General features: G+C 42.9%; 1 protein-coding gene across 1 annotated transcript; it reads right to left on the bottom strand.

Annotated features, from left to right (window-relative positions):
* Nucleotides 1–2,526: 2,526 nt before the first annotated feature.
* On the bottom strand, nucleotides 2,527–14,466 carry USP44 (ubiquitin specific peptidase 44; the record flags this gene model as incomplete). Its single annotated transcript, XM_080935966.1, has 5 exons — nucleotides 2,527–2,726; nucleotides 3,608–3,813; nucleotides 8,760–8,868; nucleotides 10,765–10,960; nucleotides 13,048–14,466. The coding sequence occupies 5 exons, from the start codon at nucleotides 14,464–14,466 to the stop codon at nucleotides 2,527–2,529; spliced, it is 2,130 nt and encodes a 709-aa protein (XP_080792092.1).
* Nucleotides 14,467–14,710: the final 244 nt, after the last annotated feature.

A 14,710-nucleotide genomic window follows, 5' to 3' on the forward strand; every position in this document is an offset into this window, starting at 1 on the left:
CCTTAACCCAGTGTTCATATTTATAGGATTAATGTATTTCATATTAGAAAACCAGTATTAAAGCCACAAGCAAAATAAGTTTGGATCTTGTTCGAATTAGAAAAGTTATTTTGGGATTGGGCTTTTTCCTTTGTGAGCCAAGTACTCCACATTCACAGCCATGGCCTCCAAGTTAGAGATTCCAGCATTAGATATGAAGTTCATTTTATCTTTTATAAATCGTGTATTAATTTGAATAACATAAATAACTTGCTTAGAGGGCCCAGTAATAACTTGGCTGCTTAAAACCTTTGTCATTTGCTAGACATGTTCCATCATAGTTTCAAAACCGTTACTCGCCCGGGTAAAGCCTTAATTTGTGTACGCCTTACAGTGATGCTGCGTTGTCTGAAGAGAAGGTAGACTTACAGACCTGGATCGTGTGTAAGGCAAGGTTACTTGTGGCTGTATGAGCTGTCTCTATGGTGCTGGTAGTCACATTGCTGCCCTTGAATATATCTGTCTTCAACACATTCATGAAGCTCTCCAGCTGGCTCCTGGGGCTCTGGATTCATGTTTGTGTCTTTTGAGCAGCTTGGTATCTAAGCCCAGGATGTTAAAAAAGCTGACCTTTCTAGGTTTTCCAGACCTTTTCAGCAGCCTCTTTGTAAGGTCCAATCCTCCCTCAGAGCACTGTTGGGAACAGACGTCACTGTGTCCTGGAAATGGCCAGAAGGAGTATGGTCTTATAAAGGAAGCCAAACCAACACATGGGAGGAGTGTGTTGTTTGCTTACTAGCTATGTATCCCTTAAAATCATTGTTACATTTAGTGATGTACGTCTTACTGAACAATCTTGTGATGTTTAACAATAGTGCCTTTAGTAAATTATTTTACAACCTAAACTGTTGGTTTTTGTTAGATCAAGAGTGTAGTTGTCCATGGGAGAGCTGAGGTATTAAATAAGAAACAGGTTTCTTTTCATCATTTGGGTTTCATTTTTTTTTCCAATGCAATTTTAGATTTACAACAAAATCTAGTGAGAAGTACAACTGTCTGCTAGTTTCATGTTTTGTTTCTTCCTTTCAAATACCAGTAGAAATAAGGTGCTACAATGTATTGAATCAAAAAACAATCCTTGAAATTAAAGGTTAGACTGTACCTTTATCATATAAATCTTTAATGAGGTATATGTAACAGTTGATGCACAATTTGCATGTGAGTTGGGCAAATGAGCATTTTCAGACCCAATATTCTCCAGCTGTATTTTTTGGCACAAATGACTCGTTTTTGTTGCAGTTTGTTAGAAGCTGCCCCAGGTGACACTCCTTTCAGAAGTCTCTGCTAAAGACAACCAAACTGTTCCTGGCTTAGAAGTTAGCTGTAAATAGTCACTTCATTTAGCAAGAAGGGTCAAAAGCTCTCCCAGTGGCTGACAAGGGAACTTGGGATCTGTAGGTTGGTGGAGCCCTCTTTCTGAGCAGGTTAGGTAGCTGTGTTGGCGGCGGTGGCAGGGCTCCTGTAAGACCTGGGAAGCTTTCTTTAGGACAAAGCAGAAGAAAGCTCTCGGTTTAGATCACTTTTAGTGTTTTTAAAGAGTCAGGCTTAGGTTACTTAAACAGAATGAGATCTTGGATGTAACACCCCAGGTGCCATGCTTGAACCACTGTCTTTGCCTTGTACATCTGCCCTATGCATTTGTCTTACTATACTTTCTTGAACTTAAAAGATCTCAAGTACTTCAGAGATCTAAAATAATTAAACAAAAATTCATTCTCAAGATAAACTACATTTGTATATCATAATATACTGGTTTGCTAAATTCAAAATTTTGTGACTGCTTTATTAGAACTAGTTTTTCATTGCCCATAGTTCCAGAGTTCATTAAAGTTTACCATTTGTAAATCTATCATTTTCATTTTGAGTTTGTGCTCAATAAAGGACAGTTATGGAAGCAATACATTTCCCGGTGAAAGACCAGTATCTGCATTAAATCCATTCTAAGCCCTGTGGAAGCCTGAAACTCAGGAATAACGAAATAGGTGATACTTCATGATTTTACTTCCAGTCTGTTTACCTCCAAGGGAGCAGATCTGGAGTCAGTATACCAACGGCCTTCTTACTAAGACAGTGTCAAGAGCATCTCCCTCCCGTGTAGTTGGAATCTGGATAGAAAATGGCTACAAAAGATAAGTAACAGTATATATAAAATGATGCCACCTGAATTTCCTTAGTAGATTGCACAAATTCATGATTTGAGGCAATTAAGACATCAAAATATAAGAGGTAATAATAGTCTGAGGTAAACACTAAAAGTATAAAACTCAAATATTTGAAAAAAGTTTAGTTGGCCTATAGTTGATATACATATATATTTATAGTTTGTTTCTGTAAAAAAAAAAAAAAAAAAGCTTTGTAGTTAAATATACAATGTCTGGACATAGCAGGCACTGATCATAATTACAGAATAAAAACAATGAAGCTCAGCATCATAAGTCAGCCCATTTAAAAAGTATATATACAAATAACAAGAGCCCACTGTCTGGATCAGCTAAGGACTTCATTAGAAGAGGCATCGGTTTCTTCACTGGGGTGTTGGCTGTTGGACAGGAGCTCAGGAGGCAAGAGTTTCGAATGTCCATTCTCAGTAACTTGCTGAGTATAAAATAAGATATAAGCTTGGGCCTTGCGTACTTCTTCAATGGTGCACATGCTTAGCTTGGAGTCATTGCAGTGTACCCAGAACCCTAGAGTAAAGCACAAAAATCAGGAGCTGTACAAGAATTTCAGAAGTTTCTACTGAAGAAGCCTGTTAACTGGTAATGGAGGGTCCCCTGCAGGAGAGCAATGGTGGGCTCAGTCTTTGCAGTGGGAACGTGTTCTCTAGAATTCTGTCATACTTCTTTCATGGACAAGCCTATCTGTTCTTAGAAGTTTGGAGTTACAGATTCTTACATGTGTACTTGACACCGTCCATTCCTGGTGGGAATAATAATTACTGCCTCAGCTACTTATTATAAAGCACAGAATAGTCCTAGTAGTTTTGACAGGTTCCTTTGCAGAATAGCAAGGCTTTCTGCAGAAAGGCAGCTGTAGAGGGGACATGGAAGACACAAGTGAGGGTGATTATGTAAAATTTGAACAAGTATCTGCCATCTCGGGTCACTGACAAACCAGTGTGACTTTAGGAAAAACTGGCCAGTGCTGGGCCTGGTGGCACAACTTGAGAGGCAGAGGCTGGGGTATCTCTTGAGTTTGAGGCCAGCCTGGTCTATACATTGATTACCAGGACAGCCAGGTCTATAGAGAAACTGTCTCAAAACCAATGAAAAGATAGATTATGTGTATTTTTGCTGGGCCTCAGGAAAGGCAGAAACATCTCAGTTCAAGGCCAGCCTGGTATCCACATTGAATTCTAGAATAGCCAAATATATAAATGAGATTCTATTTCAAAAGAAAAAAGTATCCAAACCTGTAAAATATTTTCTGTACCCCAAACCCACCAAAAATCCAACAGCACCAGCTACAGTAGCACTTTGTCTAGAAGAAAGCAGGCGGCCAACTTAGGAATTGCTTAAAAAAAGCTTGCAAGTCTAACCCAAGATAAAATCACTTTTCTTGGCTCTACCTCCTTCAGAATTGTAGCAGTAGGCAGTGTAGTGTCCTGAGCCAAATCCTTTTCCATGGTGGATTACGACAGCAGATAAATTATAGATAAAGCACTCTGGTCTGAGAGCGTTCAGGATCTCCCTGCAGCAATAGGGCTCCAAGTTTAAGGTTTCCTCAAAGACAACATGAACACCAATCTTCTCTCGGTTATTACGTCCTGACCATCTAGAAACAAAAGCAAGTGACACTTCAGAATCAAGAGAAGAAAGCTTGCAATTAGGTCTAGACAGCTTTAACAGTAGATTCCAGAGAGTGTGTAATGTAAACAAGCATTTATATATAATGTGTTCTCAATACTGTGTGGGCAGGAGGGATGTGTTTCTTTTGCAACAAAGCCCAGTAAAGTCTGCTCGATTAGTTTAACATTATATGCGTATAATGTTGGGAATGTTAGACTTGGTAGGCAAGCACTTCACCACTGTGCTGTGTTCAAAGCCCTTATTGTTGCTGCGTGGTTTTGTCTTTTCAAACAGGGTCCCATGTAGTCAGGAGTGACCTTGAGCTGCTGAGTGTGTCCCCTAAGCGTGCTATCACAGCCTCATGCGATATGGCAGGAGGCTTCCAGCAGGCTTGAAATAGCTTTCTGTAATGCAGAAATGACACCTAGAGAATGAATGCTAACCTTGTGAGTTTTGCTCTGTCTTGCTATGGCATGAAAGGGACATTCAAGTGGGAGGTATAGTCTATATCTTTCTCTGATGGGTAAGTTTGAGAAAGAAAAACATTGGGACCCTTTAATTCCTAAGAACTATTCACAACTCTCTACACTAAGTCAGGAATGTTTAGATGACAAGAATCAAATAAGGCTCCATAATGTCACTTTCTTCTGTGTGTCCCCCACCACTGGATCTAAGCACAGCAAGGAACATTGATTTTATCATTGAGATACAAAAAGGGAAACCATTAATAGATCTTCTGTGAGCCTAATCTGGCTTGGGGTACTATAGAGATAAAATGCAGCAATAAAAGTCCTAAAACATGAAGTTCATACAGAACATGGTGAGAGCAACATACACTTGTTTTCAAGAGACAAAAAGAAAAGTAATCATTTAGTGTAGTACAAAATGGTGCCGAAGTAAAGGTGAGCCATGCAAACTGTTCAGCTTGCTGGGCCAGAAAGTTCCATTCCAACATGTGAGCTAGTGGTCTTGCATTTCCTCGTAGCTTCCTTGGGAACTCTAAAATACTGATGAGCCCTTTGTATGCTCTTGTGTAGCCAGAGACGAAGGATGTTCAGACTCAGTCCAAGAAAAGGGAGAGCCAGAGATACCATAATGTCTACTCAACGAAGCTTCCACAAAATTCCCCTAGAGGTCTGGGCTTGAGCTTCTAGACAGCAAAACATAAAGGGGTAGGTAGGTGTGCCTGGGAAAGCTCTGTGCTGTTTGATACAAGCTAAAGTCACCTCAGAGCAGTGAACCTTGACTGAGAAAAAGCCTCCATCAGATCTAGCTGGAAGGCATTTTCCTAATTAGTGACTGACCTGGCAGCCCAGTATGGGTGGTTCCACCCCTGGGCAGGTGGACCTGGGGTCTATAAGAAAGCAGGCTGAGCAAGCTTTGAGGAGCAAGTCAGTGAGCAGCACTCCTCCATGGCCTCTGCACCAGCTCCTGTATCAGTTTCTGCCCTGTTGGAGTTCTTGCCCTGACTTTCTTCAGTCACGAACAGTGACGTGGAAGTGTAAGCCCTTCCCTCCCCAAGTTGCTTTTGGTCATAGTGTTTCACCACAGCAAGAGTCAGGCGGTGGTGGTTGCTGCTGCTGTTGGTTTTCTCCTTCCCAGTGCCTCCTCTATCCCTATTGTTCATCAGTATCTTAAGATGTCCTTTGAGGTAATTAATGGAGAAACTCAAATGTCATGTAAGATCCACCAGCAAACTGAGGGGACCTAAGGAAGAGCTTATGGGAGCACCCAACAGATAAGTACATTCTCTGTACTGGTGTCCTTTTTCTTCTTGATGCCTTTTTTTATACTGTTACAATGTTTTTCTCTATAGACATGGCTGCCTGGTAGTTTATTCCAGAGCATCATTAGTAGCCTTGTGTTCGCACTGCCTGTGTTAAAAACGATTTTAAGAACCGGCAAGATGGCTCAGTATAGGTGGAAGCGCCTACTGCCAAATCTGATGGCTCATGTTCTGACACCACAAAGAACAACCTCATTCAAATTGTCCTCGGACCTTGACATGTACATTAAAGCATATGCTCTGTTCCCACCCCACCCCCAAAAACGTTATAAAAAAAAAATCAGACAATAATTTAAAACTATCTTGTAAGGTGGCTTATTTTCATTGCCACGTAATACAAGCGTGATAGCTGGCATTTTACGGTGTCCTTTTTAGGACTTTACCAACTAATACATTTGCTGAGTCTCTGCTTTCTAATACAGAAGGTGTGCCTTTAATCCCAGAGCTGAGGCAGAGGCAGTGAACTTTGAGGCTAGCCTGGTCTACCCATGAGACCTTGTCTTAAAAAGAAAAATTTTTATTTTTATTATTAGTGTTTTGCCTGCATGTAGATGTCTGTGTGAAGGCGTTGGATTCCTGGGACTGGAATTAAAGACAGTTGTGAGCTGCCATGTGGGTGCTGGGAATTGAACCTGCGTCCTCTGGAAGAACAGCCAGTGCTCTTAACTGCTGAGCCATCTTTCCAGCCTCTGATACATAGTCTCAACCTCATGACCCTTATTACTGTTAATCACTCAACCCTGTTTTCATTCCTCATTAATTACTTAAGTAGTTAACTAATTAATTGGTCCTATTCTTCCCCCCTTCGTTCATGTTACTCCTTGGCTTTAACAATCCTCCCAGAATACACTTCCCTTTATTTACCCAAAGTTTTTGGGCATGTTCTGTGAAACACTCTGGGCCTTGAGATCAGAGGATTAAAAGAGAGAATTGTATGAAGTGCAATCCTGGACCTTGAGATTTAAAAATGGGAGTCAGGGTGAGCTGCCAAGAGCAGCCAGGAGTGTCTGGGAAGATAGGTTGTCCCATGGGGAGCTGAAGCAGCAGCTATTCAAGCACTGCAGGGTGTGGAACAGGATGGACAACAGAAGCTGCAGACTGTCGGCACCGACAGATAAAGGGTTGATGCAAGGACCACCCCACGAAGCGGGCATCTAGTTACATGTGCATGCCAACATTATCTGAGAAGCACAGAAAACTGCAGTGGATCTGCTATGCTCAGAAAGAAAGGGCAGCCATGGAAGTGAAGCCTCCTCAGAGCCAGCTAGGACCAAAAAGCTGCAGTCTAAACAATAGATACGGAGTACTTTGAGGGTGAGCGCTCAGTCCTTTACCAGAAGCTTTTCAGCTGTAGCAGGAATTTGGTGGTTTCCAGGAGCCTTTTACTGTCCCATTAATGGCCTAGTGACCTCCCCTGAACAGAGGAGGGAAGAGAACAAGGAGAATAGAGAGGCCTTTAGCAGTGTGCCCTTTAAGGAAGCCCTAGAGCTTTTCCTTGTGGCACTCTTCATTGCAGACTGGTTGCCGTGTGTTGGGGGTGGCGTCCTACGCTATAGTGTTAGGATCTACGCTTTAGATAGGATTCATAAAGGCCCAGGGCCCCAAGTATCCTAAGACAGAGGCTCTGGGAAAGCTAAACACTTGCTCACAGCCTCAAATCCAACGGCACTTCCATATAGTCCTTTACCTAATTACTTCTGTGTGTGCACAGCTGTAATCTTGAGGAAGGAACCTGGCATCTCTTACAAAACATTCCTATGTCTGCTGACAGCACCTTTAACAGCCACAACAAGTCAGTCAGTCAGTGGCCAAGGTTAACAGTGCATATCTGGAAAGCATAATTTTACTTCTGTAATGTTGTATGTGAACTAAAGAAATTATTCTTCTTGGCACGGTGGTCTGTACTTTTAATCTCAGGTAGAGGCAGAAGGATCTCAGCCTGGTCTACGTAAGAGTTCAGGACAGCCAGGGCTGCATAGAAAGATCCTGTTTCGAGAAATAAGTAAATAAGAAAACTGACTTAGGAGCTGGCAAAGCAAGACGGTGGCTGCCACCAGTCCTGACAGACTGACCAGTCCTCATGACACACGTGGTAGGAGAGGACCAACTCTAAGAAGCTGTCCTCTGACTGACACATGTGCTTTGCAGCACTTTTTAAAAAAGATTTATTTATTTTATATAAGTACACTATAGCTGTCTTCAGACACACCAGAAGAGGGCATCGGATCCCACCACAGATGGCTGTGAGCCACCATGTGGTTGCTGGGAATTGAACTCAGGATCTCTGGAAGAGCAGTCAGTGCTCTTAACCACTGAGCCATCTCTCCAGCCTGCTTTGTGGCATTCTTATGTGTGAATACACAAATAAATAGACAAGGTTTTAAATGCTTTGATTGATGTTTGTAAGGCTTGGTCTCTCTGTGTAGCCCAGGCTGGAACTCACTACGTAAACAAGGCTTGTCTTGAACTCGGAGATCCACCTGTGTCTGCCTCCTGAGTGCTGGGATTAAAGGTATGAGCCAGTACAGTTGGCTTTCTTATGGTTTTAAGTAACATTTTATTCTGTCTCATTCATGCTACCGTGAAGGCCAGAGGACATCTTATGGGACTCGGTTCTCTGAGCCATGGGCAGAATCCAGTGGATTAAACTCGGTGTCAGGTGCTTTAACTCTCCTCGCAAGCCCCCAAACTCCTGTATCTTTGATCAATATATTCTAAGCACAAAGCAACTGGGTAAAATAGAGACATTACAAAAATCACATCTTTAAAGAAGTACATCTGAATATTAAAAAATAAGTATAATTAAATTCACACGGAGCAGGTCACAGTCACTGCTAGGTTATGTCATATGCTCCTGGGATCTTGGTACTCAGGAAGCTGAGTCAGGAGGAGTCTCAGTTTGATTCCAGGCTAGCCTGGCCCCAACTCAGAAAGTTATCAAAACAATTCCGTTACTGAATATAGATGTCTGCTGCTCAAAGCTGAAGATAATAACTACCCTTCTTAAAAAGACTGCCATCATTAGCCAAGAATTCAGTGTTCAAGTTTAATCTGTCGTATGTGTTCTCTAAGTCCTGAGGCATCCTAAGCAGGAGTGACCCAATTACTCCCGTAAGTGGCAGACAGCTAGAGTTATCACTACTTACCTGAATCGTTTGAGGTGTAGTCTGAGAACCTGAGGCAGGTGGCATATCATAAGCTGTTTCTGGGCTTCTGTGAGTACAACTGGTTTTGACGAAAATTTTCTACGCTTTGCTAAAACACAAATAAAATCAAATCAAAAGTTTCAAACGTTACAAGGAAAACCATGAGTAAACTCTTTCGTGTAACGCACTCATACTGGCCGCAGGTATAGTGCCATGCTAGAGGTGAGCACAGGCTCGGACCTCAGGAAACGTAGTGCATTTTGTAAAACGTGAAACTCGTGTGTAGTCAGGGTAGATGTAAAAGGAAGCATGGAATTTAACAATTTAACAATCCTGTAGGCGGCTGGAGACAAGGTTCATCAGTTAAGCAAATGCTGCTTGGCAAGGAATACAGATTCAGTTTCCAGGACCCTATGGGGGCTCACAATTGTCTGTGATTACAGGTCCAGGGGATGCCACACCCTCTTCTGGCCTCTGCAAGTGCAACACATGTGGTGTGTTTTTAACATACACACAAAACACTCAGAAGAATAAAATAGAACGCCACTATATATTTAAACGTAGATTTGACTAGGCAGGCTCCCAGGAGAAAGTTAACATTTCTCCCGTACATATTTTAATAATCCATTTTATGAACTCTTAAAAACATGGTCAATTCATTTAGCCTTCCCTAAGGAGGTCCCGGGCACATGGATGTGTCCTGTGCACAGCATCCTGCATCCTTAGCTTTACCTGGTAATGCCTCCCAGGTCTCTTCTCACCCCTCCAGCGTCATGCTCTTTTAACAAGGAGAGCTCAGGGTTGTCTCCCTGTTTCTCTCGTGTCCACCTAGGGACTGTGCCCTGGGGTCTCTACTAGACCATCACTCCTAGAGCTTGCTGGGTAGCAGCGGCCTCTCATGTGAGCTTAGAGTGGCTTCCTCTGGCTACTAGAAGCTTTTCCTCCAGGAACCCAGATGCTGCTATATGGCCTGTCCTGCTTCTGGACTCTGCATATGGCTACACAGGGTACCAGGACTCTGGCTTCTGCTCACAAAATTAATCTTCCTGTATTAAAGCAATTCTTCCAGGCCTGTATTTGTTGGCCTCATTACATATTCAAATCACTATACCACCCTATTCTACATGTATAATATTACCTATCCCAAAATTTTGGTGATAAAGATATTTGGGGCATTTTAAATTCATCCTAACAAATCGGACAAAGGGCCATTGCTCTCTCAAGTCCTGTAGATCTTAGGCTATGTCGTAATCTAATAATGTGAAATTAAAGCAGTACTCAGAACAAAGCGTGACCAACTTGTTCTAGAAAAGAATCAATATGACATCTGTTCATCAGCTGCCCAGCATGCAGGAAACATGAGGTTTAATCCCCTAGCATTGTTTGTTTAAAAGAGTATCTCAAATCTAGTATCATTTTTTTGAAACATGGAAATTTTTTAAAAAATTGTTGAGCCAGTACTTGGGAGGCAGAAGCAGGCGGATCTCTGAGTTTGAGGCCAGCCTGGTCTACAGGGTGAGTTCCAAAATAGCCTGGGCTACAAAGAGAAACCCTGTCTTGGAAAACCAATGTAAATAAGTAAATAAGTAAGTAAGTAAGTAAGTAAATAAATAAATAAATATCACTGTTGTTTTATTCTATGTGTATGGGTAAATGTTTTGCCTTCCTATGTCTGTACACCCACCACATGTGTGCTTGAGGTCACAAAAAGGCATCAGAATCCTTGAGACTTGAGTTAAAGACAGATTTGGGCTGCCAAGCGGGTGCTGGGAATGGAACCCTGGCTCTCCATCAGAAATGCTGGAGCCCTTAACCATTGAGCCATCTCTCCAGCACTACAAGAAGAAATTTAATATCATCAATAACAATCATTTTCAACTAGAAATGTCTGTTTTCTTTTGCAAAACTGAAACAAAAATTGTTTCCATAGCTACTGCTGAAGCACTTTCTTCTAGTTCTCAATCTCCACCGAACCCTTACAGAAGCACAGAAAGACTGTACTCACAGTTACAATGGTCACACACGTAGATTTTCCCTTCCAAAGCTTCTGTTTCTGTAAATTTGCCCAACATATCAGTAACCAGACATGGCTGGGAGGCAGCATCTTTTCCACTGCATTGGTATCTCTCTGGAAATTCCAGTGACAAGTCCCAGAATGGTTCTATAGTATTTGATTTGTTGTCACAAGCAAGACATGTAACCTGCAAAGGAAAATGTTAGTCTTCTTCACAATCTTTCCACCACAGCATTAACTTTTTCTAGAGGTCACAGCCACACAATGAGCCTTTCTTCTGTGAAAGAACTATTAGAAAGCTGACAAGCAGGTTTTACAATCTGTCAGGACAGTGGATTGGAACTTTTTTCCTTTAAGAATCTATTAGGTAGGGCTGGCGAGATGACTTAGGAGAAGGTGCTGGCTTCTAGCCTCATGATGATCCAAGTGAGTAGGACTCCCAGGACCCAAAGGGTAGAGGGAGAAAAGGTAGTTCTAAGATGTCCTCTGACACCCAGCCCTGCACACATGCACGCACACAACAAGAATTCTAAACACTAGAGGCAATTTAGTGATTACTAATCACTTGGGTTATTTAATGCCATTAACCCGGCACATAAATAGTTAGATACATTATAAGTGGAATCTATATGCAACATGCAAAATAGGGCTGGAGAGATGACCTGGCTGTGTATCTCGAGCTGCTCTGTTCTTCCAGAGGTCTGGAGTTCAAATCCTAGCACCCACATGGTGGCTCACAACCATCTATAATGGGATCCGATGCCCCCTTCTGGTGTGTAGGCAAACAAGCAACAAAGTAAGGCAAAGATTCAGCATGGAGTCAGGTTTTGAGAAGTTTCTTGAAGTGCCTTAGAAGTCTCTCACATGACTTCTAGGGGAGAGAGATGAGGTGCAGTGGCTCTGTGGTAGGATGCAAGGCCCAGAAGAAAAGTAAAATGTTTATATAACAAATTGTATTCATTTCAGGGCTGGAGAGATGGCTCAGTGGTTAAGAGCACTTGACTGCTCTTCCAGAGGTCCTGAGTTCAATTCCCAGCAACCACATGGTGGCTCACAACCATCTGTAATGGGATCTGATGTCCTCTTCTGGTGTGTCTGAAGACAGCTACGGTGTACTCACAAACATAAGATGAATAAGTAATTCTTTTTTAAAAATTAACTCATTTCAAGTTTCACTTATTTATAAAGTAAAAGAGAAAACAAAAACCACTTAGCCATTCTCACACTATTGGAAATCTGAAAATTATTATTACCTACCCAAACTTCTCCATTTTTTTCTAAATCCTGTGAACTTGTGTGTGGGTGTGTGCGTGAGTGACGGTGCTCTGCAAAGCTAAAGGCATTGGGTCCTCCAGGAGCAGGAGTTACAGACACGATGAGCCACCTCACATGGTCCCGGGAACTGAACCCGAGTTCTCTGTAAGAACAGACTTGCTCTTAACCTCCCAGCCATCGCCGGCCTTCAGGATAAGGCAATTGGATAAGGCAATTCTAGGATTATGTCACATTGAAAACAGGAAAAAACGATACAACACTGGAAACAGTTTCAAATCTACAACAGAGGAATGGTTAAATAAATTATGGTAAAGATAAACAGATACAAAAGTGTTTTGAGAGGAAGGATTAAAAAATCTTTTTAAGATTTATTTTTTCAGTGTGTGCATTTGCCTGGTGGCTAGAGTATGAGATTGTGAGTGCAGGGACCTGTGGGGGCAGAGGCGTCAGACGCCCCTGTGGCTGGAGTAAGGGGCAGTTGTGAGCAACCAGGTGTGGCTACCAGGAACCAAATTCCAGCCCTCTTCGAGAGCGGTAACCAATTAACCATCTCTCTAGCCTCTAAGATCACAGGAAAATTCAGAGATTTACACTAAAACTCATAACAGTAGCAAAATTATAGGCATGAAGTAGCTCCTTCGGCCTCAGCTAAAGTACAAAGGGAAGCTGTGTTAAGGAAAAACAGAGGCTTCTGGGTGGTGACAGCTCACCAAGCGCACTGGTCAGAGGGACCACTGCGTAGATGGGCTCTGGTTTGCAGCCGGTCCTCTCACAACAAGGAAAACTTACAGAAGTGACTGATACAAAGGAAGACCATTTAGGATTATTAGTCTAAAAAAAAAATCACATTTCTTTACCTTCAAATTCCCCCACCGGTTCAAGATTTTTGACCCATCTACTTTTAATAGGATGTTGCCTGAAACTGCTCATGTACCATATCCATTCTCTCAGTACTTTAGGGACAGCCGGAGATGATAAAATACAGTAAGAAATCCATACCTGACTAAGAAGTTGTCCGTGAAAAATGTTATTTACAACATTCAGAACTTGCTCAATAAGCCTCCTTTGGGAAGTGGGGATGAGAGCTGGTAATTTGGTTCCGGTTGTCTCTAGTTCACGTTGTATCTTATCCAGAAGCTCACAAAGAAATTCCTGAGCATCTTGCTGGGCGTAACCACGGAAAGCAGGGATCAGCTTCCACACTGAGTGCAGCATAGCAAACGGCGAGACCAAGGCCCACTCTCCAGACCACATGACTTGGAACAGGGTGTGTAACTCATGGCAAAGAGAACTGTACGGTGAACTGGGCTCCCTTGGCTGGATAAGTTCCATGTTCCGACCTTTGGAGGGTCCTCCGCTCAGTCCTGATGATAAACCTGGGTGTCTGGAGCACGTGAAGCCTTTCTCCTTCTCTTGCCCTTCGTTCATCTGATGTGCCGCCGCGTCCGAGACAGCCGAGTGCTTATAGGACCGGGCCTTATCGCTGGCAGCCACAGCCAGCCATTGGTTCAGGTCAAGCTTTAAAAAACATTGTCGAAAAATGAGTAAATGACTCAACACTTGAAGAACAGAATTCATATAGCAAGTATTTCCTAAATTCCTCAATCCGGTCACACCAGGAGTTACTGCCGGCTTTCGTTTGATTAAGGAGTCACTTACTTTTTTAAGTCTTACGTCTTCCGAGGCAGGTAGTGCGGCTTTATCCTTTGCTGGGGATGCTGGAGGTGGCGGCGGCGCCTGCACTGGAAGGATCTCGATCATGGCCGCCTCAGAGAGGCCCTGTAAGCGTAAACTCTTTCGCGGAGGTGTGCTTTCCAGCTCGGTTTTCATCTGCTGCTCTAACTCCTGCTGCCTTCTCTTCGCCTCTCTTTTTGCTACCGTTTTCTCCTGCGTCTGCTCTTGACTTTTTCTTCCAATCGGTGACTGTTCAAACCAAGTTCGAAAGGTCTTACCCATGAGCGCCCGTCTCCTGTGCCAGAGGGCGGTGCACATTGGATCTTCATTGCCAGGCAGAGACTGGGTGCCGTTGTGTAAGGAGTAAGAATTGTCCTGTGCACTCACAGGCTGTAAAACCGAGTCGCTCTGAACCACACAAGGGTAATTTCTACTTTTGATTGCACTTAGTGTACTTCGTAGTGACTTCAGGTCTCCAGCTGCGTTATCGTTTAGGACATAATCGTTACAAAGATAACAAAAAACATACATGTCGTTCACCTCGAAGGCAACGGGATGGCTGCTTTCTTGAAAGTGCTTCAGTGCGTGCTCTTGGATGTACTGCCCACAGGCGACGTGGGAACAGCTGAGGCAAGCCCAAATCGACTCCGTTGTGTTGCAGACCATACAGTACCATTTCTGAGGGTTGAGGATGGAATGGCCTTGAGCAAGCTGCAGCTGCTCAACGTGCTTGCACCTATCCATTGTCAGCAGGTATCTAGTCTGTCTGAGAAACTCATAACCCACACGGGCCTCTCTTCACCACACTGGAAGCATCTGAAAACTAAGCCGAACAAAACTGAGTTCTTCATAAGATCTAAGCCAACATTCCTCGTTTATAATTTCCCAAGGTTAATATTATAAATTTACTGCCTCTCAATCTTATTTCTGCATTGTCTGTCACAATACCAGAGGCTGTTCTCCCTCTCCCTCTCCCTCCTTGCTTTGG

This window comes from Micromys minutus (assembly GCF_963924665.1).
Source record: "Micromys minutus genome assembly, chromosome: 22".
In the NCBI taxonomy this organism is placed as follows: Eukaryota; Metazoa; Chordata; class Mammalia; order Rodentia; family Muridae; genus Micromys; species Micromys minutus.